The 26,880-nt window shown below is 36.4% G+C and overlaps 1 protein-coding gene across 32 annotated transcripts in view; it reads left to right on the top strand.

The window, feature by feature from the left end:
- The window catches only part of LOC102160801 (uncharacterized), a 1,256,521-nt gene that overhangs the window by 30,257 nt on the left and 1,199,384 nt on the right, over positions 1-26,880 (top strand). For 8 of the 32 annotated variants that reach the window (XR_014806243.1, XM_084960967.1, XM_084960938.1 and 5 more), the window contains exon 3: positions 17,129-17,227. The exons of the other annotated variants lie outside the window; for them this stretch is intronic. Coding sequence is in view for 6 of the 8 variants with exons in the window: in XM_084960938.1 (XP_084817064.1) it covers positions 17,148-17,227 (80 nt within the window). In the remaining 2 variants the exon portion in view is untranslated. The remainder of the gene's footprint in view (positions 1-17,128; positions 17,228-26,880) is intronic. 32 annotated transcript variants of the gene reach the window in all.

The following is a 26,880-nucleotide window of genomic DNA, read 5'->3' on the forward strand; positions in this document are numbered from 1 at the left end:
ATATTGGTATCTGAAATTGGAATGGCAGAAACACTTTTTAAAAACTGCCTTTTAGAACTTTGAACATTTTCTTAAAGAAAGTTGAACTGATATACCTATAGACAAATTCATATTTAGTGAATGAGTGAACTAGTCAAATTATAAGTTACATTCCACCATAATTTGAAAATTTTTTAAGTTAAAGTCAATCACACCTCCAAATTTGACTTCTAACTTGTAAAACTGAAAAGTTAACAAAATAAAAAAGGTTTTCCTAGACATTTATGAATCTGTTGCATTTGTGATAATTAGAACATACATTTTAGGAAAGGACACTTGGTTAGGGGAGGAATTAGGATCCTGAGCAGTTGAACAGGTGACCTGGCTTTGACGTGGGTTTGGATCCAGGATGATACATGGCAATCAGGTGGTTCTAGTGATGCCGGTAGTAGCTCAAAGAAGTGGCTGGGATTAGAAAACTTAATTCTAGTCCAGTTTCTGCCACAAACCAGCTATATGACTTTGCACTCTTAAAATCACTTTCCATTTCCTCAGCTACTAGACAGGAATAACAAACTTTTCTAGGCTTTAGAAAAAACAACTGTAGAGTTGTTATGGGGGTAAATGCACTAGAAGGAGTGAAAGCTTTTTGAAAATTTAAAAGCACTAAACAAAAATATGGAAGTTATTTTAAGGATTAGCATAAAACTAAATGTGTTTCTTTGAATCTGTATTGTTTATTATGGCAGAGATTCTCATCCAGATTTGCAGTACTCCATAATGCAAAAATGTCAAAATATTGTCAAGTAAATCAATTTAAATTTAATTTAATGAAAATAAGCCATGAAAAAGTTCCTTCTTAGGTATTTGGGGGAGAATAAAAGAGCTTTAAGATATCATAAACATCATTTTGGCATCACTACAAAAAAGTTAGCAGTCTTCTTGCTTTAGACAGTTCTTTTACCTATCTCTCGGGAGAACTTGCATATTAATTCTCTAAGAAATCTTATACCTGGAATGTCTCCCAGACACTAAGATTTCAGTCATCCTTCTCATTAGATTGTACAAGTCGGATTGAAATCATTTACACCACCAGAATTGTGGAGCTCTTTTCCTCACCAAAAATCAATATGTCAAACTAATCAATCAATAATTGATTATCTTATTTTTTTCTTTCATAATCTATTGAGCACTTACAGTGCTATCAAGAATAACATGCTACCTTGCCCTCATTTTTTCCCCCTTTTTTAGCAGCACCCCTGGCATGTGGAAGTTCCTGGGGCAGGGATCGAATCCCATCCACATATGCGGGTGACCTACACCACAGCTGAGGTAAAATGTTGACTCATTAACATACTGAGCCACAGCAGGAACTCCATCTCTCCCTCATTTTTATGAGGCAGTTATATCTGTATTCCAGATGAGAGACTGATGCACAGTGAAGTTAAGTAACTTGACAGTAACACACAGCTCATAAGCAGTAAAGTTGGAATTGAACCAGCTCCAAGTCCTGAGTTCTCAACCACTAGACTGTGTAGTCAGTTCCTAAAGCTCTGTGCTAATTGCTGAGATAAGGTAATTTAGATTCCTGCCCTCAAACTTTTCATAGTGGTAAACTGCGGCTTTTACATCACTTGTGGATCTGGTGAAAATGCAGATTTTCATTCAGTAAGGTCTGGGATGGGGCCCAAGATTGCTTTTCTAATAAGTTTCCAGATGATGCATTGTTGCTGTTCGGAGAAGACTCCATTTGGTGATTTTTGGAATTACTCTCCTTTCTTGAAGTTTGATACAGTGTAGCTAAGGCAAGCCAGGTATACCAAATTCCTTACTGAGTCCTATTCTTCCTCCAGATTTGATATTTGTTTCATCATATAGATGACCTTCCACTTTGGTTTCCTGACTTTAGCCCTCTGCTGCCCTGAGTCACAGCCTGCATAGCTGTGACCCTGGCTACATGCTTAGCTCTGGATTAGACCTTCTCCCCACACTCCCAGTCACTAGCATTGACAGTCCTATATCTGTTGTGGCAGCAGACTGGCATCTTTATTCCTTTTACTGCATCAGAATCACCTGTGAAGCTTATTAAACACCTGCAAGCCCTCTTAGCACCACTGGCATAGATTCTGATTAAGTAAACCTGGAGTGGGTTTTAGGCTCCTTTAAAAAAATCTTTCACAAAACTTCATTAGTAGATCTAATGGGCAGCACATGCTGAAAACACAGTTCCTGGGGGACCCTGCTATTCCCTGACCTGATGGGAATGATTTGGAAAGTGATATTGGCAGAGCTTCTTACCTTTTGTGTTTAAGTTTGACATGCTCTAGGAATATTTTCTCTATGTTTTTCTATGTTAGCAATGGGAGCACAACATACAAAGAATTTAAAACTTTCTTGATCTAGTTTCAGGAAGGCTATGCTGAATGATTGACATTTGAATTGATTAGCTGATGAATGGGTATTTTTTAAGCCAAAGGAATAGCATATGCAAAGACAGATAAAAATGAGAAAAGTGTGTTCAATACTGAGACATCCATTTTGACAAAAGTGTTTGTTCAACACACAGAAGGGAGCAGTAGGAGATAAAATTAGAAACTAGGTAGCCTTTAGGACCTCATGTGTTAAACCAAAATGTTTACACATCAATCTACAGACAGAATTACCAGAGGTTAAGGAGGAAAGCTAGGCGATCAGATATGTGTCTTGGAAAGATAATCTTAACATTGAGGCATGTAAATTTAGTGAGGAAAATTGAAAGCAAGAAGACAAGTTGTGCCTGTGGTAATAAAGTCTAAATGAAACAGGAAGGGATGTTTTTCTCAGGCCATGTGCCTGAGCCCTAAACGTAACCTTCTCTATCTCAGACACTGATGATGTTTCTTTATCATACTTAGATTTTATAGTGATAGACTACATGGCATGGCTTTGAGAATTCAGGGAACTCAATGTTTTTATGAGCCATCACTGGTTCTTCCTTCTCCTGATTATTTTACCTTGTAGTGCTGAGACAGCTAGCTCTAGAGTTCTTCCCTCATGAGCGTCTTAGAGATATTAGGTAATTACTTGTAGCAAAATCTTCTACATTAGTCTAAGAGAAACTTAAAACTCGTTAATGAGCAGCAGTAAGAAATTTGCCAGTGGTTCAGAGAGTTGTGTCTAGGCCTCTTGAATGCAGTGCTATTACTCAGGCTCTTCAGAGAGACTTCCCGTAGTCTATTAGCTTTGACTCAGCTTGATTTTTTTTTATGTCCTGCCTCTGAATTTGCCCCTTTTAGAGTGAATTTCAGATGTGCTTAGGTATTTCACCCAGTTTTTACTCACTTCAGTATTTCTTCGTTCTTAGCTAAATTCTCTTCTTTGACTTTAACCCGCATGTGCTTATATGCTATGCTGTAATGGCCCCTAAAAATAACCACCAGAACCTGTGAATATGTTACCACACATGGCAAAAGGGACTAAGCAAATGTGATTAAGGATCTTCAGGTGTGGAGATCATCCTGGATTAACTGGGTGGGCCAATGTAGTCACAAGGGCCCTTTTAAGAGAGCGGTAGGAAAGTCAGGCTGAGAAAGCAGTTGGGAGATGATATCTGGCTGGCCTTGAAGATGGAGGGAGGAGCCATGTGCTAAGGAATGCAGACATCCTCTCAGACTGGAAAAGGTAGGAAAACACAAATTTTCCTTAGAATTTACTGAGGGAATCAGTCCTGGCAACACCTTGACATTAGCCCAGTGAGACAGACTTTGGACTTCTTACCTCAGAACTGTATGACAATATACTTGTGTTATTTTAAGCCACTAAATTTCTAGTAATTTGTTATAGCAGCAATAGGTAACTAATGGTTTATTACATACCTTTATCTGACATTTGTTTTGCTGTTCAATTTGTCTCACTGATAGCATTTTATTGTTTTATTGAATACTTGGATACTTCTCTTCTAATGAGCCAGCACACTTATTTCTTCTGAGCTTCAAATTCCTCAGTGAGAAGAATATTACCTAGGAGGTGAGTGATAGAGCTGTATGGAGGTAACTGATAAGGCCAGTAAAGTGTTCCACACAGTGTTTGGCATAGGGTAGGCATTCAATGAATGTAGCTCCTATCTCCTTGGGATTCTAATATTTTTTCCTCACAGTATTGGAGAAATCGAAAGCTATTTTGAATATTACTGGCTCACAGAATGGAAGTTTATTCAGGATTTAGATTAGTAAGTGCTTAATGTCCATAACAGTTCTTTTTGCTCCATTTTGAATTTCATATAAAAGATTTTTAAAATAACTAAAAAAATCTATTGGACTAAGTCGACTTACAATGTTGTATTAGTTTCAGGTGTACAACAAAGTGAATCAGTTGTACATATTCATATATCCATTCTGTTTTCCTGTAGTATTGAGTAGATTTCCCTGTGCTATCTATGCAGTAGGACCATGTTAGTTACCTAATTCATGCATAGTAATTAGTATATGTTAATCTCTTCCTTCTAATTTATCTCTCCCTCCCACGGTTTCCCCTTTGGTGACCATAAATTTGATTTTGGAATCTGTGTGTTTCTGTTTGTAAATAAGTTATTTTGTATCATTTTTATTAGATTCCTCATCTAAGTGATATCATATTATATTTGTTTTTCTCTGATTTAACCTTACTTATTATGAAAATCTCTAGGTCCATCCCATATTGCAGCAAATGGCATTATTTAATTCTTTTTATGGCTGAGTAAAAGTCCATTGTATATATGTACCATAGCTTCTTTATCCATTCATCTGTCAGTGGACATTTAGGTTGCTTCCATGTCTTGGCTGTTGTAAATAGTGCTGCAGTGAGCATTTGGGGTACATCTATCTTTTTTTCCTTTTTGGCTACACCCTCAGCATTTGGAAGTTCTGGACCAGGGATCAAATATAAGCTGCAGCTGTGACCTACTCTGCAGCTGCAACAATGCTGGATCCTTAACCCACTGTACCACAGTGGGAACTCTGCATACACCTTTTTGAATTACTGTTTTCTCAGGATCTATGCCCAGGAGTGGAACTGGTAGATCATATGGCACTTCTATATTTGGTTTTTTAAGGAACCTCCATACTGTTCTCCATAATGGTTGTATCAGTTTACATTCCCATCAATAGTGTAGGAGGGCTCCCTTTTCTCCACACCTTCTCCAGCAGTTATTGTTTGTAGACTTTTTGATGATGGCCATTTGGATCAGTGTGAGATGATACCTCATTATAGTTTTGATTTGCATCTCTCTAATAATTAGTGATGTTGAACATCTTTTGATGTGCTTTTTGGCCATCTCTCTTTTTTTTGAGAAATATCTGTTTGATATTCTGACCATTTTTTGATTGGATTGTTTGGGGTTTTTTTGATATAAAACATGAGATGTTTTAAAATATGTTTTGATTTTGAATTCCTTCAGGGATAAAATATTATTCATGTCCAAATTTTTCTTCTCAGAATTTTTCCTCTCCTGCCCCATTTTGAGTACTTTTCTACACACACACACACACACACACACACACACACACACACACACACAATGTCTATTGTCCACAAAACTGTTAGTGTCCTATGTAGGAAGATGTTATGAGAGTTGCTTAAATGAGAATGCAGGTGAAAGTATTTGGTCAGCTCTTCTAGCATACAGTGTAAATTGTTGGTACCTCTGCTCTACTGAAAAGGTTATGAGCTACTTGGGAAAAGTATTGTATATTACACCTTTGGATCTCTAAGGATTTGTTAAACAAATTACTAAATAAAAGTTGGAAACTTAGAAGTGGAGAAGAGTTAGAGAAAAGGAAAAGATAGAACCAACTTTAGTAGTTCCCTGTACAGGTTCCCCCACTATTTGCCTCAGAAATGTCTGGTGATCTGCATTTGAGCCCCTAGCCCCCAAATTACATAGCTAAAATGTGAATGAACTCTAAACCCTCAATCATGTGAACCAGTCTCAGTAACTCTGACTGTCCAACTAACTAGGGCTGGTATATAAACCTTCTCTCTCTCTCTCTCTCTCTCTCTCTATCTATCTATATATATATGTTTCCTATTGCTGTGTTAATAAATTACCATCAATTTAGTGCCTAAAACAATACAGATTTGTTATTTTACAATTTCTGAATATAAAAAGTACAGTACCTGTCTCACCAAATGAAAATCAACATGTTGAAAGGCTGCATTCCTTCCTGGAGGTTCTAGGGAAGAATCTGTTTCCTGTTTATTGGGTTGCTGGTGGAATTCAGTTCCTTGTCCTTGTGGGAATAAGACCTCTATTTTCCTTCCTTCCTTCCCTTCTTTTCCTTTCTTTCCTTCCTTCCTTTCCCTTTTTATTTCTTCTTATTTTAATGGAAGCAAAGATAAGGAGTGGTATGGGAGAATTACATAGAAAATTAACAATAAAAAAATTATTCTTGAAAAATCTCATACCACCTCAAGGGGAAGGTTTTATTAGCCCTACTTTATGATGAGAAAAAGGAAGCCTCAGGAGAAGTGCAGTAACTTGACTGAGGACACAAAAAAGCCAGCTCAGTTGATCTGACTGTTGAGCCCATTCTATCAACTTCTCACTCATAACTGCTGTTCTCTGGTTGCAAAGGAACCCTAGGCTTTCCCAGTTTCTGATATAATTGTGTCCCAAATATTGCATGGACATAGATGGCATTTTTTTTTTAAACTTTTTGACCCCTTTCACTCATTTCTTTCTCTCATCCCCTTACTCTTCACTTCTGGTAACTATCAATCTGGTCTCTGTATCTATCAGATTTTTTTTTTTTTTTTTTTTTAAACAGCTGTGTCTGTGGCAAATGGTAGTTCTCAGACTAGGGGTTGAATTGGAGCTACAGCCTCTGGCCTGTGCCACAGCCACAGCAACACCGGACCTGAGCTGCCTCTGAGACCTATGCCGCAGCTTGTAGCAATGCCAGATCCTTAACCCACTGAGCGAGGCTTGGGATCAAACCTGCATCCTCATGGATACTAGTTGGGTTCTTATCCTGCTGAGCACAAGGGGAACTCCAGCTTGGTTTTGTTTGTTTGTTTGTTTACTTACATTCCACATGTAAGAGATCATGTGGTATTTTTCTCTGTCTGACTTATTTCACTTAGCGTAATAGCTTTGAGGATTGTTTGTTGGCTGTTAGCTGAAGTCCACGTCCAGCTTCTTAAGGCCACTTATATTCCTTGGTGTTTTGTCCCCTTCCCTGTCTTCAAAGATGGCAAACTGAATCCTTCTTATGCTTTAAATCTCTCCTTATTCTGTCATCTCTCTGACCCACTCTTCTGCCTCTCTTTTCCAATTTCAAGAGCTCATGTGGTCACATTGGGCCCACCTGGATAATCCAGGTTAATCTCTAAAAATTCTTAACTTAATCACAATGGAAAAACCCCATTTGTCTTTAAAATAATATATTCACAGATTTCAGAGAATAAAAGGTAAATGTCTTACGGGGCCCATTATTCTGCCTACAAGAGTCCATAACTGACAACTTTTTTTTTTTTTTTTTTTTTTTTTTTTGCTATTTCTTTGGGCCGCTTCCGCGGCATATGGAGGTTCTCAGGCTAGGGGTCGAATCGGAGCTGTAGCCACCAGCCTACGCCAGAGCCACAGCAACGCAGGATCCGAGCCGCATCTGCAACCTACACCACAGCTCACGGCAACGCCGGCTCCTTAACCCACTGAGCAAGGGCAGGGACCGAACCCGCAACCTCGTGGTTCCTAGTCGGATTCGTTAACCACTGCGCCACGACGGGAACTCCTGTATAACTGACAACTTTTGTATTATAGTTGTTCCATTTTTCTAAGCCTCAGTTATCTAGTGTCAGAACTCTATTAGGCCTTTGATTCATATCTTTTGTTTACTTACCTCTTCCCTAAAGTCATTTATTCCCAGTTTGTTTCAATTCAGTTTGATTTAATTCAGTTTAATTCAATATGAATTTACTGTCTACTAAAAAATTCCTTGTATGATAAGGTAAAGTATGGAATATGCAATCTTCTTTAGAGATAAGATGTATACATATGAGACAGAAAAATGCAAGAGAATGTGATCACCATGACTATATTATAGACAAGGGTGCTAGAAGGGGAAAGTTAGTATGCACTGGTGGGATTAAGAAAGAAAGTTGTGATGTTGTCTGGCTAAAGTCACTTATAGGATATGATTTAAGGAACAATGGTCAGATCTTCCTGTTTGAAAATATCTCCCTACGTCTCTTGAAGTGTTTGCCTCACTTTCACTATTAGATCTATTTAGCTTAAAAAGCATCCTCTTTTTTTTTTTTTTAATTTTTTTATTTTCCCATTGTACAGTAAGGGGATCAAGTTATCCTTACATGTATACATTTTTCCCCCACCCTTTGTTCTGTTACAACGTGAATATCTAGACATAGTTCTCAATGCTACTCAGCAGGATCTCCTTGTAAATCTATTCTAAGTTGTGTCTGATAACCCCAAGCTTCCGATCCCTCCCACTCCCTCCCTCTCCCATCAGGCAGCCACAAGTCTATTTTCCAAGTCCATGATTTTCTTTTCTGAGGAGATGTTCATTTGTGCTGGATATTAGATTCCAGTTATAAGTGATATCATGTGGTATTTGTCTTTGTCTTTCTGGCTCATTTCACTCAATATGAGATTCTCTAGTTCCATCCATGTTGCTGCAAATGGCATTATTTTGTTCTTTTTTATGGCTGAGTAGTATTCCATTGTGTATATATACCACATCTTCCAAATCCAATCATCTATTGATGGACATTTGGGTTGTTTCCATGTCCTGGCTATTGTGAATAGTGCTGCAATGAACATGTGCGTGCATGTGTCTTTTTTCAGGAAAGTTTTGTCGGGATATATGCCCAGGAGTGGGATTGCAGGGTCATATGGAAGTCTATGTATAGATTTCTACTCCAAACTGTTCTCCATAGTGGCTGAACCAGTTTACATTCCCACCAACTGAAAAAGCATCCTCTTTTACCAAGCCATACTGTGTAAACCCTTGCTCGGGATATACACATACTCTTAATTGTTCTTTAAACTACCACATGTTCAAGTTTGTACTTTAGTCTGAATCAACTTTCTATAGATCTTTAAATTTGTTTTACTAGTCTGAGAGTGTTTCTAGCACCAGGCATTTTGGAATCTCAGTAACATGTAAGTGGAATAAATCAGGACCAGGTGGGGACAAAGCTTGGAAAACTGACCTGAGCCAGGACCCTTATTATTGTTTCATGATGCCCCTAAGAGAGATTAGCATGGCAATAGGGCTGACTCCCATGGAATGTGGTCAAAAGTCCACACTGCAGTGTTCAAGAGGAAGTAGTTTAAGTCTGAGCAAACTCCCATTAATATAGAAGCTCTTAAAATAATACGTAGGGGCCCAGGCATATAAATATCTGAAGAGAGTAGAAAATTATAGTCAGGTAGAAGTAGCTTGTTTCTGGGAGAACAGATCCAGTTAGAATCTGAACCTCGGCTTGTCACCCAAGATTCAGAAATCTAGGGTCCAGCCCTATTAAGGAGACAAGAGATAGGCAATTGTTTGGATCCCAGGCAAATGGATCAGAATTCAGCATAGGGAACTTGAATATAAAGTGGGAAGCCTGGCTGAAGGCCAGAAATAGATACTTGGTATGAATAGCGGGACAATGTTTCCAGGCCGGTGATGGCGCTTACTGTGGACAGGGAATACACAAGCTTCTGCTGACCAACAAATTCCAGATTTGGGGGAATATAACTCTAATATCCAGTCAGCCGTCATTCTTATTGGCTCAGGCAGAGCAGGGCTCACTGATTGCTCTTCTTCAGGACCTGCACCTGGCCATAGGAATTTTAGGCCCTAACTGTCAGCCTGTGGAGAATTGGATGAGCACAGGTAGTCTCTGAAATACTAAGAACACTTTCATGGAAATTGTTCCACCCGTGTTGCAAAGTTTATCTAATGCTACATGACTACAGTCACAATTGAATTTAACAAATTGTTTTCTTCTGTTACAGTTTTATTCCAAATCTGGACACTTATTAAATTTTTTGGTCCTTTTGTTAATTTTTTCTTTTTTTTTTTTTTTTGTCTTTTGTCTTTTTAGGCCTGCACCCATGGCATGTGGAGGTTCCCAGGCCTTGGGTCCAAAGGGAGCTATAGCCACCAGCCTATGCCAGAGCCACAGCAATGCCAGATCCAAGCTGCATCTGCGACCTCCACCACAGCTCATGACAATGCCAGATCCTTTTTTGTTATTTTCTAAGTTAAAAACTTAGATTGAGTCTTGGCAGAGTAGAAGAAATTCTAGTAATTCATACTCTCCAAAGTTAAAATGAGAGAGAATTCCCTGAAATTTGAGGAATTCAAACATTATTGGGTGACCACTTGGCAGATGTGATGCTAAGGCATTAAACAGGTGACATTTAAAGTTTCCTTCTAATCCTAAAATCCTATCTAAATCAGCGTAATATAAAATGTCTAGACTTGATAGTTTATTTATTGAATACCTGGCTTCTTTTAAATTTTAGAAAAACATTTATTAATTAGAAAAGAGATATTTAAAAAGGGATAATTTTCATTAAGCATGCCTGGCCATTTTAAATTACTTTCTTCAATTTAAAATCCCCTTAATACACTGATTACTTATTAGATAAACCAATAATCTTCTATGATTTACAGTAAAATGCAAATTTATGCATAAATATTTAAATGTTACACATAGCCATTTCCATTGAGGATTCCTTTTTTAAAAAGCATAAAGTCCATACTGGTATATTTTATTACAAAGTTGTTTATTTTAATTCTGGAATAATCTCAAAGTCTGTCTCCTAGTTGCACTGAATTTCAATGGCCTTTTTAATTGCAGTTAAGCTCACAGTTTTCAAAGTTCTTTTTGAATAAGGGCCTATCTGTATTTAAGGTGTGTGTTGCTTTTAGGTAGTGATGTCACCCAAACAGTCTCTGCTGTGTCTGGCAGTCTGTGAAAAAAGAGGTCCACAAAATGGTGTGTGATTTTGGGGTTAGTATCTGTATCTAGGAATGAGATCCAGGGGGAGAAGATTTTTCTCAATTTTTGGTATCTTCAGTTTAAGCCTAGAGTCACAGAATTGACATGCTTCAGAAGTCATTAGTGACAACTCTCATACCTTATTTTATAGATGAAGAAACTGAGTCACAGCGAGCCTGAGTGGTTTATCTATTTATATATTACACTGAACAGTTCTCTCATTTCCTTTACTTTCAGTTTGACCCTGACAGTTTGTTCAATTGTTTCTCTTCATCTTTTATTTATTTTTACTTTTTACATTTACTCTTCTTTTAAAAAAGAGGAGAGATCAAGTGAATTGGGCAAGATCACATAGTCAGTGGATGGGGTCCTGCTGCCTCCACTTGTAATACTGGCGTATAACCTTGTACAGTCCTCTTTCTATCCTCATTTCTCTGGTAACTGCAAGGTGATTAAATCATCTGAGGGTAGGTAAAATAACAATATGCCCCATTCATTGCAAAATAGTGTGAGATCTGGAAGTCTGAAAATAGCTTTTTCCTAAGGAACTTACCAAACTTATCATGTGCCATCTGTATTTTATAAATAAATAATATTAGGAGTTCCTGTTGTGGCTCACTGGATCGAGGACCCGATGTTGTCTCTGTGAGGATACAGGGTTGAACCCTGGCCTTGCTTGGTGGGTTGAATATCTGGTGTTACAGCAAGCTGCAGCATAGGTCACAGATGAGGCTCAGACCCAGTGTTGCCATGGCTGGACATAGGCCTTAGCTGCAATTCTAGCTGAGGCCTATATGCCTTAGCTTGACTTCTAGCGAGGGAACTTCCATATGCCACAGGTGCAGCTGTAAGAAGAAAAGAAAATAATATTATATAGCAATCACATATATTATCTTTATATTTATTTATTTCGGAATACTCAGCAGTTTAAAAACAGATTGCTCTTTATATAATATTTCACTTATTGCCTTATAATTATTAGTATTGATGTATATTGACATATATATGTGTGTGTGTATGAACATTTAGGAGCAGAAACTTGATGCTGATGACAGTCAAAAGTTTCTCATAATTTTAATTTCATAATATACCTTGTAAATAATTACATTTATTTCTTTTGGTCTCAAAATGTCAATCTTTAAAAATAATCTTAATTATCTACCTAAAGCTGATGATAGGCAGGACTTTTGATTGCAGTCTTCTCACATCTTGTGTCCTAAAAAGTCACTTTTCCAAAGAAAGAGCATCTCTGACTTTTTCTGAAGCCCAGATGTAAAGACCCTGCAGGTTTTCGGTTGCAATGAAAGAAGAGCTTCTTAGCATAAGAGCATGCTTCAAAGCCACTGTCTCTCAATGTCCATGACTGTGTCTACACTCACTGCTGGGTTCTTCACAACAGGCCAGCTCTTCTAATCTTAGAACATACCTGAGACCTAGGCATGGCATTATGATAGGTATTCTATAAATGGGAAAACTGAGGTTCTGAGAGGTTAATTGAGTGTAAAACCCATTCAAGATACCCTTTCTCTCACACCAAACTTCTTCTTGTATTTCAGAGAGAGAGAATAAAAGTAAGATCAACAGTGGCACTTTGTATAGCACTTTGGAAATTTCTCTTTTAGCCTACTGTGTGTTATGTGTATATCACAGTTTTCTCTAGAGGACTAATGTGGTAACAGTAATGTTGTTAAAAACTTACTGTGTGGTAGGCACTGTGCTAAGTACTTCATATACATTGGCTTCACTTGATCCTCACAGAACCCTATGAAGTAGAAATTATTATCCTCATTTTTAAGATGAGAAAACGAGGCTTAGAGAGATTAAATAGCTTGCCCAAGGTTACTACTGTTTAAACCAAGCAATCTAACTGCAGTTTCCAATCTCCTAACCTCTCTGCTCTGTTTCTTGCCCTGTACCCAAGGCTCTTCTTTTTTACCTGCTAACATTTCTTCTCTTTTATGAGGGGGTTGCAGGCGATTGACTTCTGCACTAGCACTGTGCTGTTGAGAACTGCTGCTACTAACCAGTGTCCTCAAAATTTAGTACGCATAAACATTATCTGAGTCATTTCCTAAGGCAAATGGTACTAGAGACATTCCTGAGATTTTCATACTTATCTAGTTATTATAAATTTTAAACATGCATTAGAGTTGTTTAGCGTGTGAAACCCTAAAACTTGACATTGTCGAAAAAGTCTAAGTAAATTATCATCTCGACTTAATTTTTTATATAAAAACATTGTATATGGTCAGTTTCTTTAAGCAAACTGTGTGGTGCCTCATCTTTGTAATTAACAAATCATGGGGCATAATCCAAAAGGGCTTTTACTTTTGTTTTTCTGCCCCTTTAAATTCACTAGTATTAGCTTGTCTGCCCCTGGATGGTCAATTCTGTGGCACTTCTCTCGTCCAGGGTCCTACATAGTCTGTTACTCATCTATGACATCTTAATTCAATAATGAAGTATGTCAACTCCCATGTATTGATAAACAGTTTTATCTTTATTCAAATTACAATTTACTTCTTCTACCCCCAGCTGAAGCTTTTTTGCAAATGGGAATCCAGGTCTATTTCCCTGTTTCAGTGGTTCTTATGGATGGTCCTGTGGATCAGTAGTATCACTGGTGAGTCATTAGGAATGTGAATTCTTGGGTCCTACTCAGATTTTGTGAATTAGAAACTCTGAGGATGGGGCTAGCAGTGTGTTCTAAATGATACATGCCAGAGTTTGAGAACCACTGCACTATCTGATGCTTGCTTTCCTGATGTACTGTCTGATGCATCCTTTTTAGTAACCTTAGTTTCTGTAGTCAAAGCAAAAAGGAAGAAGGAACAGAAAAGGAATCAGAGAGGTTATTACTTCCTTTGCATTGTCATAAATAAAATGGCTTTTTGTTTTAGGACCTGGGATTGATTGATTGATTGATTGATTTTTGCTCCCCTGAGGCATATAGTGTTCCCGGGCCAGGGATAAAGTCCCAGCTCTAGTTGCATTGTTGCAACCTGAGCCACAGCTGCAGCAAAGCCAAATCCTTAATACACTGTGCCAGACCAGGGAACAAACCTATGTCCCAGCACTCCTGTTCGTGTTGTGCCACAGTGGGAACTCCTGGAATTTATTTAAAGTTGACTCTTTCTCTGATGGCAGCTTTTTCAGACATCTCAGTGAGAGTATTCCTGTCCCTTCTTCCTCCCCACTCCTTTTCTGCGTGACATAGAGTCTCTCTGATGGAGTCTTATTGCCCTTTCAGAGCCCTTTCAAAATGGGCCCAGGAATGCTTTAGTTGATGTGGTTTACAGGGTACAACATTTCTCTCTCTCTCTCTCTTTTTTTTTTTTTTTTTTTTGACATACGGAGGTTCCCCCGCTAGGCTAGGGGTCGAATTGGAGCTACAGCTGCCGGCCTACACTATAGCCACAGCAATGCAGGATCTGGGCCACATCTATGACCTACACCACCCCTCTTGGCAATGCCAGATCTTTAACCCAATGATCGAGGCCAGGGATTGAACCCGCAACCTCATGCTTCCTAGTCAGATTCCTTTCCGTTGCGCCACGACGGGAACTCCTCTTTTTCTAATTTTTTTTTATTTTTATCTTTTTGCTGGAATAGTCCCTTTCATTTATTTTTGCTTTTGGGGTGATTATTTCCTTTTATTGTCTTAATTTTTTTTCCATTATAGTTGGTTTACAGTGTTCTGCCAATTTCTACTGTACAGCAAAGTGTACCAGTGATTACATATATATATAATTATATATATATGTATTTATATATATACACACACACATTCTTTTTCTCACCTTATCCTCCATCATGTTCCATCATAAGTGACTAGATACAGTTCCCTGTGCTACACTGTTTTCCACAGTAGCTGCAGCAAATTATACCCCAATCAGCAGTGTACAAGGGTTCCCTTTCCTCCATGTCCTTGCCAATGTTTGCTCTTTGTGTTCTTTTTGATGATAGCAATTCTGACAGGTGTGAGGTGATACCTCATTCTGGCTTTGTGTTGCATTTACCTGATGATTAGTGATGTTGAGCATCTTTTCATGTGCCTGTTGTCAGTCTGCACATCCTCTTTGGGAAAATGTATATTCAGTTTTTCTGCCCATTTTTTAACTGTTTGGATTTTTTTGTGTTGAGTTGTATGAGCTGTTTATATATGTTTATGTTAATCCCTTATTAGTCATATAATTTGTAAATATTTTCTCCCATTCAGTAGGTTGTCTTTTCATTTTGTTGATGGTTTTCTTTGCTGTTCAAAAGCTTTTACTCTTTTTTTTTTTTTTTTTTTTCTTTTTATGGTCATACCTGCAGCATATGGAAGTTCCCGGGCTGGGGGTTGAATTGGAGCTGCAGCTGCTGGCCTACACCACAGCCACAGCAATACTGGATGCAAGCCATATCTGCAACCTGTGCTGCAGCTCTGCAGACTCTTAACCCATTGAGCAAGGCCAGGGATTGAACCCGCATCCTCATGGACGCTATGGGGGGTTCTTAACTCACTAATCCTCAACCAGAACTCTACTTTTACATTTAATTAGTAACCATTTGTTTATTTTTGGTTTCATTTCTTTTACTTTAGGAGACAGATCCAAAAAATATTGCTACAATTTATATCAAAGCATGTTCTGCCTATATTTTCCTCTAGGAGTTTTACAGTATCAGGCCTTACATTTAGATCTTTAATCCATTTTGAGTTTAATTTTATTTTTAAATTTTATGGCCACAACTGAGGCATGCAGAAGTTCCCGGGCCAGGGACTGAATCTGAACCACAGCTGTGGCCTACACTGCACTGTGGCAATGCCAGATCCTTTAACCCACTGTGCTGGGCTGGGGATTGAACCACACCTCCACAGTGACCTGTGCCTCAGCAGTTGGACTCTTAACCCACTGCATATAGTGGGAACTCTGCTTTGAGTTTATTTATGTACATGGTGTTAGAGAATGTTCTAATTCCGTACTTTTACATGTAGCTGTCTAGTTTTCCTAGCAGTGCTTTTTGAAGAGACTGCCTTTTCTCTCCTATGTATTCTTGCCTCCTTTTTCGTAGATTAATTGACCATAAGTATATGGGTTTATTTCTGGGCTCTCTAACCTGTTCCATTGATCTATGTATCTGTTTTTGTGCCAGTACCATACTGTTTTGATGACTGTAGCTGTGTAGTAGAATTCGAAGCCAGGGAGCATTATTCCTCTTCCTCTAGCTCTGTTATTTATTTATTTATTTATTTTGACAATCTCAAAATTTTGTTGTCTTCATAATAAAGTTATGAAGCTCACAACTGGATCACTTGGCCCTTTCTCTTTTTATCTTCTCCCAGCTCAAAATGCTTGCATCTCTTAATTGCCACCATTTTCTTAGGTCTACAGTTGGGCTCAATGCATTCCAGCCTCAGCACAATCTTCTTTGTAGTTTTAGCCTTTTTCTGGAAAAATCGGCTTAGCCTGCCCACCATAGCCACTATGCTTCCTGTCATAATGCCACTTTCCCTGGGCATACAGTGAATCCTTGTCCTTCTTGTATTGTGTCACCTTGTGGGGTTGGTGCTTGCCACATTTCTTACAGAAAGTTCGGTGGGTTTTAGGAACATTCACCATGTTTGCAGGAGTGCTATTGACACGGAAATAAAGAGCTGTTCTTCTTTCTCAAGATTGTTTTGGCTAGTTGGGATCTTTTTTGTTTCTAAACAAATTTTAAAATTATTTATTCTAGTTCAGTGAAAAATGCCACTTGTAGTTTGATAGGAATTGAATTGAATCTGTAGATTGCCTTGGGTAGTATGGTCATTTTAACATTTACAAAATTTTAAAATAGATAAATGATATATTCCTTTATAAGCAAGATTATGTTTTCTCCCACTGACCTCTTACCAGTGTAGAGAAGCCTTTGTATTGGTTTGGGGCTTGGTAGTTTTTTAAGGTCTCTAAATCTAAAGAATAAGATCATGAAATCAAGCAACACTAGGCAGAACTGTGTAATTATTACCTAGCAAACTAGACTCCTCCTGTATACTACTTTATATCATCTTAGCTCCACTTCTCCCTTCAGTCAGTGCTGTAGTGGTCAGGTCTACAAAGACTTTGACCAGACTTACATAGGTATAGCCTGACAATGCTTCAGCCTGGGCCAGTCATTTATTTTTTGCCATCTTGTGTTTCTCCAACTGCCTTAGAGCTCCTGGGCTGTCATGTATGAACAACCAAGCGAATGGAGTGGAGGCAGAGGAGTTAATGACCATGGAGGCATTTATGGCTAATAGGGAATATACCAGGTAAATAAATATTTCTTTCTTTCAATGCCAGGCGAGCAATTCTGAAATGCCTGGCCATAAAGCTTCTCATTACCTGTTACTGAACTGGGTAATTATTACCCATAGAGGTTTCCAACTAGATAACACATTTTTGTATTGACTTGCCCTCCTTCCCTACAGATTCTACATCCCTCACTCATATTCCCTGAGATGAATTCCCAAATAAGCTCTATACCTACAAGCCTTTTTCTCTGGCTTTCAGGGGGACCCAGGCAAAGACTAATTACCAATACTAATATTTCTCATTTTCTGTCACTTTAAGATTGGTACAAACCAGAGATTAAAGATTATAAATTTGTATGAAATTGAGGATTTCTACAAAAGGGAATGCCTGTATGTTTTTGGCTTCAATTGAATAATTTGACATAGAGCATTAAAAATGCTTATAAGTAATTCATGAATGTGTGTAATTGGAACTGAAATATCGCCAAACTGCCATCCCCTCTTTGAAGCAGAGGACTAGACTAGATAACTTCTTGGAAAATATTGAGGATTTCAGTGACTTTTATCAGAGGGAGACACTTTCTTGTTGGTTCAGGAAGGTATATAAAAAAGGCTTGTCATTTATCTGGGCTCACAACGAGCTGTACACCAAAGGGATGCCTTACAGCTTGCTTTAATTTAAAAGTGAGATGTTCTTACCACAATTCAGAGTTTTCCCAGGTGATAGTGATGCCAGTGTCACTTTTACTTGGCTTTGTGTTACATAGGAGAAGCTGTACAAATGTTTTCCATTCTTAGTCTCACAAACTCCTGAGGTTGTGTGATAAGGTAGTCTCTCAGTTCCTAAACTCCGGCCTGGCCTATGGACTGACTATAGCAAAGTCACTGAGGAAATTTTTTAAAAATACACAGTTCTGGTTCTGGAGATTTGGAATAATTCTAGAGTTTGGGCAATGTTAGGCTGGAGCTTGCCTGTCTTATCTTTTGAGAGCCCATTGAGCACCTCTCCAACTCCACCTTCAGTGACGTCACTTTAGTAGCTTGAAATCAGCTCTAGCGGGAGAATTTATTTTATGGAAGTTGACAAATGCTAAAAATTATAGAATTTGTGCCCCCTTGAGAGCTGATGTCAAACATTTACTAGCACATTACTAGACTGGGGCCAGGGACCCAGTATAACCTCTCACTCAGGGAATCTTTAGGAATGTTAATATTTTTTATTTTTGATCTAATATGAGCCATTTATATGGCAGTACTATTGGCCTTTTATCATTTTTTTGGCAAATGTTTAAAAGGTATCTTTGCACACTACTGTATGAAGTCGATGATTAACAAGAACCCGTATAGGCCAGGAAAATCTACTCAATAGTTTGTAATAACCTATATGAGAAAAAAGAATGGATGTATTTATATGTACACTGGACTCATTTTGCTGTACACCAGAAATATTATAAGTCAACTATACTCCAGTAACATAAAAAATAAAAAAAGAACTTATTTTGTTAATATTTATTATAGCTGTGTTATTGCCTGATTTACATCATTTTAATATGGTATGTATATATATTTTCAACACTGAAACCTGTTACAATATTGCCATAACTTATATTTTTATAATATAGTAACTTAGAGATGACATTTTAAGCTATAAGAAATGTTTGTATATGACAGTTGTCTCAGTCATGTTGCATGTTTCATTGCCTTGTCATTAGCAATATAACTAATGAATAAAATTCTATTGCATAATTCTCAAGGGAAGGAAAATTGATTTAAAAAATAAAAATCATTAAAGTTATATATGTTAACTTTTTTATTTGAAATGTTATTATTGAAGTTAAAAAATTACCAATTTGACGGTATATAATTACAAAATTTGACCAATTTGTGCGATAGCAACTTAGTGTAAATAACCTCCTCTTTGGCACCTCATTGGGTTTTCTAAAGGAAAACCAGTCCATATTAATTAATTTATTTTTTGTCTTTTTTGGGTCGTACCCATGACATATGGAGGTTCCCAGGCAAAGGGTCGAATCAGAGCTGTAGCCACCGACCTACACCACAGCCACAGCAATGCGGGATCTGAGCCGTGTCTGTGACCTTCACCTCAGCTCTCAGCAATGCCATATCCTTAATCAACTGAGTGAAGCCAGGGATCAAACGTGCATCCTCATGGATACTAGTCAGATTCGTTTCTGCTGAGCCACGATGGGAACTCCCTTATTAATTTAATTCTCTGTGTGAGTTGTACAAAAATTAAAATTATTGTACAAAATTAAAATATTTATCTGGTTTGATTTAATCATAGTTTTAGACTAATTGTTTTAACAGAACCCTTGAGTATCATTAGTCTCCTGATTGTAATAATTTAACAAATAATTGCTGTGCTAACCCAAATGGTTACCATGGCCAGGTTTCATCTGGAGTCTGGAGATAGGAAGTGTGGCCCATTAGAGTGGAGTTCTTACTTCTCCTCCCTATTGGTACCTCTAATTGTTAAATATTAAACATAGTGAGGCTGGAGAATTTGATGCCTATCTACAAAGAGGACACTGATTCTAAAGTCAGTGCTTATATTTCTGTAGCTGGCAATAGTGATTTAAAGACTAAAGAAGTTAAAGCCATTGCCAACAGAGTTAAAACACTGATAAATCTGGTCCAAAAATCATAGTCTGCTTTTAATATAAAAGGTGAAATGTCTAAATTATTAAATGTGATATAGTATTCTGAAAATTGAATTAGATGTGAGCAAATATTCATTTGGCCTCAACCTCATCATTTCCTTTACAAATACCATTGGCCAAGTGATGTAATCTTTCTCAGCCTCAATTCCTTATTCTTTTATTTTTTTTTTTTGGGCCTTATTATTTTTTTGTTTTTATTATAAAGTATGCGATGTTTTAGGACGAGGCTATCCACAGAGTATACTTCTATTCACCTACCAATTCCTTATCCTTGAAACTACTCTATATCACACAGTTTATTGAGGATCAAATGAGATAATGTATGTGTTAGCAATTTGAATACATTAGTCTTCAAATGTAAGAAATCATTAATATCAGTTTTTTAGTTCAAATACTTAGGATATTATCTTATTAAATGTGATTCAATCTAATATATAATATAATCAGTGTTGATGAATCCCTTTTCAGAACTTTAAACAATTGAATGTCTTAATTTGCCATTGACATGTATGGTCGTCTTTTTGGATGCCATCTTGATGTTTATGAACTGATTTCAAAATTTAGGTAAATCTCTCAATGTATACATATATTATTTTTCAATAATTATACAGAAGGATGGCTATATTGCTTAAAAGATTTCTATCTTATGTAAATATAATAGTATTAATAAGGAAAATAACAGCTAACACTGTGGAGTTCTTGCTGTATAGGAGGAAATATGCTGTAGAGCAGACTATCCAAAATTTTTTCAGATGGAAAAACTAAGGCTTGGTAGTATTGACTCTTCTAAGTCTTAACAGCTAGAAAATGATAAAGCTATGACTGAGATAATATTGTTTCATCTGACACCCAGCTCAAACTCTGAACCAAAATGCTAATACTGCCTCTTGCATTATTCACCTTTGCCTTTATTCTCACCTTGCCCTTATCTTTATTACTCAATAAAAGTAGGTATGCATATCACATCAAACAAGTGATCCTCTTAGATAAACCCGATTCTTAGTATGAATAAGTGATGGTGAGTTAATAGCTGTAAACAGTCAGAGACCACTGCCTCTGTGTTTGACAGTGGTTGCAAACTGTCTGGTATCTTGACAGATAGTCTATGATTTTTGTAAATCACATTCATAGTAATTTATAACTGTAATAAATTGTATTATTTTTTTCACTAAATCCAGATTTGAAGATCAAGTAGAAATTTCCTCCCAAAGTATTAATAAACATCATTTTTATTATTTTTGAATGCCTAGGCATTTATATTTTCATTTATAATCATTACAAAAGCCATAGATATTATAATTCCCACTTTGCTGATAAGGAGAGCACCTCACCTGAGGCTCACATAGTTGCTAAGTGGCAGAGGTGGAATTGAAACCCTAGACTTGCAGGCCATCATTTCCTCACACATGACACTACATTTGTGAAATATCTTGCAGAGTCGGGGGAGTGTCCTATAAAGGAAGGTTTACAATGTGACCATACAGAAACTTTGAATAATTATCATATTTAAGAATCAAAAGGTTTCACATGCAAGTCCAAATTTGTGATTTGTCTCAAAACTCTGAAACAAGGGCTGGGAGGAAGTATTCTCTGCTCCCTTTAGAATGTGGCCTGGGTTCTCATTCCTTCCCTGTCACTTCTCTTGTCATCACATTACTATCTGACTTTATTAGAGTAAGGATTCTCATTGAGGTGTGATTTCAAAGCTTTGTTGACTGAGGAGGAAAAGTTATGCCCACTGATTAATTAATAAATTGGGGGCAGAGTTATTTAGTTTTCAAGATACTGTATTTTGGTTCTAAACCAGGGACTTCTGAAGGGGTAAATATTCTAGGTCCTTCTGGAATTGTAATTGACTGACATGAGTGCTTATTAAAATTTTGATGTTATTCAAATTGTGTCAGTATAATGTTTAGGATTTCTAAAAACTGGAATTTGGGTGGTAAAGAATGATGTTTGCATTGGGGGCTTCAAAATGATACAACCTTACATTTTGTTTGGAAACAAAAAGGGAAGGGTAGGATGGAAAGGGCACACTGACCTCTTTTTTGTTATTATGTAAATTAGAGTATATCATCTAATCCTCAAAATAGGCCTTGAGGTCACTATTCAGTTGGAAAAAGCATATTTTGGGGGCTAGATAATTACATAGTTCATCTCCCATAGAAACAACATCTTCAGAGCTAGTGCTTTATTTTGGTGGAAAAAATTGTTCTGGAGCTAAGAAAAATTTGAAAAAACCATAATAATAATTAAAAATACCAATTCTGTGGATATTTTAAAAAGAATTGTTTTTTAAGCATATCAAAGTTTTAAATAAAATCTTACAGGAAAATTTATTCATTTATAGGCAGTCAAAAAATATCTAAAGTTAAATGGGAGTGGGAGGAATTTTTTCCAATACTTGAAGTTAGTGTTTATTTTATGGGGCAGCTTTCTCAGAAATAGGTGCAAATACTTCATCCACACTCACATGTAGTCCAGAATGTTTAGATCATTAGTAAAAGTAGTCTACATATACTTCTTAATATGATAATTAATTTAAATGATTTGTAAGTTTAAAAACAATAAGCACAAATAAGGCAGTCACCACTATTTTTGGGGAATTTTTGGAGTTCATTCTATGAATCAAGCACTGTTAGGTGCTATGAAAGACTTATAAACATATGTGTTTTTGAATATTTATCTTATATAATCAGTTGGTTCATAATTTTAAAAATACATAAAGGTATATAATGAAAATACCATGGAAGTTAGTGTTTCACCTGTTTACACCCCCAGAGGCAATGAATATTACTAGTTTATTGTGTATTGTTGAGCAGACATTTTCTGCAGATACAAACAAAGCATGGGTTTTTCTCCCCAATATCTGTGTTGTACAGTCTGCTTTATACACGTAGTATCATATTCCACACATAGTTTTGAATCTTGCTTTTTCTATAGCCCAAGGAACAAACTATCTTTTTTTAATGGCTGTAAAACTATTTCCTTTTTGGGGGTGTCTCATAATCTGTTTCACCAGTCATCATATTGTGAACATTTAGTTAGTTTTCAGCTTTGCTATTCCACACCATATTGCAGTGACTATGGCTTTAAAAAAAAATCTTTAAGTAGAGTTGAATTAAGGGTATGTACTTCTATAATTTTAGAGATATTGTCAAATTACCTTTTGTAGAGGTTGTGCCAGGTTGCGTTTTGACTAATTGCCTACAAAAATACTTGTTTCCCCACTGCCTGACCAAACAGTATTATTAATCTTTGGTGTTTTTGCCCATCTGATAGGTAAAGAATGGTATATTAGTGTAGTTTTAATTTTCATTTTTCTTATTCTCTTATTCATGTGTTTAAGAATTATTTGTGTTTCATTTTCCACAAACTGTCTGTGCACATTGTTTGCTTATTTTTCTTTTGGGTCATTTACTATCAAATAGTGGGTGTTTATTGTTTATTGGTTTGTGACATGAGTTACAAATACTTATTCCAGCTTGTCATTTTTCCTTTGCTGTTGTTTATTATAGTTTTTGCTATAAAGGTTATTATTAAATTTTTGTTATAGAATTTATCAATCTTTTGATTTATAGCTCCTGTGTCATATTCAAATAGGCTTCTTCTACACTAAGATTATAAAACATTTCTCTCAGGTTTCTTCTAATACTTTTATGTTTTCACTTTTACAATTAAATATTTGATTCATTTGGAATTTATCCTGATGTTGAAAATGAGGTATAACTCTAATATTACTTTTTTTCTAGATGGCTACCCAACAGCATTTATTGAGTAATCCATCTTTTCTTCAGTGAGTTGAGATGCTGCCTTGATACCTCTTATTATATTAATAGTTATGTAGTGCACACTATGAATCAAGTCTTGTGTTAGGTACTGTGGTAAATTTTTAAAGGGTAATATTGTTCTTACAAGCCAGAAATTATCATCTAGTTATAGCAACAAAACTAACATCCATGAGAAAATAAAATGACATTTTGTATCAGAGAAGGTTTTATGGAGGGGTGGACATCAGTTTTTCCTTGACAGTTGTAAATGGAATTAGAGAATGAAAACACACAAAAGAGAAATAGAGACTAGAAGAAAAAGAGGAAACCTGCTCATAGTCATTAACCAAAACTGGCAGATTTAGACCAGGGACAGGCTGAACGTTGATTTGCAAATATTCAATGTGGGTATATTTCTGTATGGCAAATGCTTTTATTTTGCAGAAACATATCTATCATACCAAAGTTGAAAACTACCATAATAAGATGCTGTTAATTTCTTACATTCTTCCTTTTCAATTTAAATGTGGAAGTAAATGTATTTGCAGAAAATGGCTTCAGTATCAATAGCAACTGTCAGAGCAAGCATCTTGTTAGTTGATTTGGAATTATTTAGATATATCTGAATTGTTTCCTGTTGTATTTTCTTGCTTGTTTACTATCAAACCTCTTTATGTGAAAATAACCATATTGGGCTCCATCTATCACTTTAAATACTTTTATAATGGAAGATTTAGAAACCTCTTTGGTGCATAATACAAATATATATATTATCTTTTGTAGTTTTAAAATTTAATCTTAAAAATTTGAGATATAATTTATAACATCTATCATTTTATTTATTTATTTATTGCCCACCCTTGTTTTTAAAGCTGCACCTGTGGCATGTGGAAGTTAACAGGCTAGGAGTAGAATCAGAGCTACAGCTGCAGCAATGCCAGATCTGAGCCATGTCTGTGACCTACACCACAGTTCTTGGTAATGCTAGATCCTTACTTAACCCACTGAGCAACACCAGGGATTGAACCCACACCCTCATGAGTACTAGTCAGGTTTGTTAGCTCTGAGCCACAATGGGAACTCCAAAATGGATCATTTTAAAGTGTACAGTTAGGTGGTTTTGAGTACATTCATGAGGTTATGCATCTGTCACTTCTACTTAATTACCAAATACATGTTAAGTAGAAGTGACAGTTGCATATGTGACATTATGTGGTTGCCTTCACTCATGTAACACAGTTACTTGAAGTTCATCCATGTTTTAACATGTGTCAGTAATTTATTCTTTTTTATGGCCAAATAATATCCCATTGTGTAGACGTATCACATTTTGTTTATTCATCAGTTGATGGATATTTGAGTTATTTCTTCTTTTTGCTATTATGAATAATGCAGCTGTAAACATTTGTATACAACTTTTTGTATTGATATATGCTCTAATTTCTCTTGGGTAGGTACCTAGAAGTGGAATTGCTAGATCACATGGTAGCTCTATATTTAAATTTTTGAAGAACTGCCAAACTCTTTTCCACATTGGCTGCACCATTTTACATTCCTACGAGCAATGTATGAAGGTTCAAATTTTTTCAACTTTTTGCCCACATTAGTTATTTTACATTTTTTAATATTATGGCCATCCTAGTATGTGTGAAGTGGTATATCACTGTGGTTTTGATTCAAACTTCCCTGATGACCAGTGATGTTGAGACATTTTTTCATGTACTTATTTTCTATTTGCATATCTTCTTTGTAGAAATATCTAAATTCTTTGGCAATTTTGAATTGGATTTTTGTCTCTTTATTATTTAATTGTAGGTGTTCCTAATCCATTCGAGAAACTAAACCCTTCTCAGGTATATGATTTGCAAATCTTCTCTCCCATTGCTGACTTTTTTTTTTTTTCCCTCATTTTCTTGGTAATGTCCTTTGACACAGAAAAGTGTTTTTTAAAAATATTTTATTAGGAGTTCCCGTCATGGCACAGTAGTTGATGGGTCCAACTGGGAGCCATGAAGTTGTGGGTTCGATCCCTGGCCTTGCTCTGTGGGTTGGGGATCCAGCATTGCTGTGAGCTGTGGTGTAGGTTGCAGGCACGGCTCGGATCCTGCGTTGCTGTGGCTGGCAAAGGCTGGAGACTACAGCCCTGATTCGACCCCTGGCCTGGGAACCTCCATATGCTGCGGGAAGCAGCCCCAGAAAAGGCAAAAAGACAAAATATATATACATATATATTATTAAAAACCATCTCATTTTTTTTTAATAAAGTGAATCTGAAATATCTATTTTTTTTGTTTGCCCATGCTTTTGGTCATATCTAAGAAACATTTGCTTAGTTCAAGGGATTTTGTAACTCATGAAGATTTATATCTATGTTTTATCCTAAGAGTTTTATGGTTTTTTAGCTCTGATTTTAGAACCTTGCTCTATTTTAAAGTATTTCTGTGTGATGTGAAGTAGGGATCCAAATTCATTCTTTTATATGTGGATACTAATTGTCCTACCACCATTTGTTAAAGAGACTATTCTTTTCCTCATTGTGTAATTCTAGAACCATATTGAAAATCAATTGACCATATAGACGCAATTGGTATTTCTTGACTCTCAATTCTATTCCTTTGATGTATATGTCTCTCTTTATTCTAGTACTACGCTGTCTTGATTATCATAGTTTTGTAGTAGATTTTGTGATTAGAACATAGGAGTCCATTAACTTTGTGCTTTTTTTCAAGGTTGTTTGTCTGTAATGGGTGACTTGCGCGTCTATATAAATTTTAGGATTAGTTTATCCATTTCTGCAAAAAAAGGAAGTTATAATTTTGATAGGGATTACATTAAATTGAATCTATAAATTCGACTTTTAAACTTGGTGATTAAACGTTTCCTGATAAGCTGATTTTACTATTTTAAAATACGCAAATATTCTTACAACTCTATAATTTTTCCTTAACATGTTACTTATATTTTAAAGCTAATATTTAAATTATTTTAAAATATGATATGAATTCGGTAGTCTTTCCCAATGACTACTATTATAAATGCTTATTTTTGCTGCTGGAAGTACATTCTATCTGACTTGAACCTTCCTAATAATGATGATGATGATTGTGGTAATGGAATGGTGTATATGATGGTAAAGATGACAGCCTGAATTCCTGTGTTCCTTGCACATAATACCTAATTCTTTTAATAACCTAGGAGGCAGATAAAAGCGTCACAAATT

Source organism: Sus scrofa, chromosome 1 (genome assembly GCF_054392235.1).
Source record: "Sus scrofa isolate SSC_HxYL_T2T_F1_AM1 chromosome 1, Sscrofa_HxYL_maternal_Yorkshire_Landrace_v2.0, whole genome shotgun sequence".
Taxonomy (NCBI): domain Eukaryota; kingdom Metazoa; phylum Chordata; class Mammalia; order Artiodactyla; family Suidae; genus Sus; species Sus scrofa.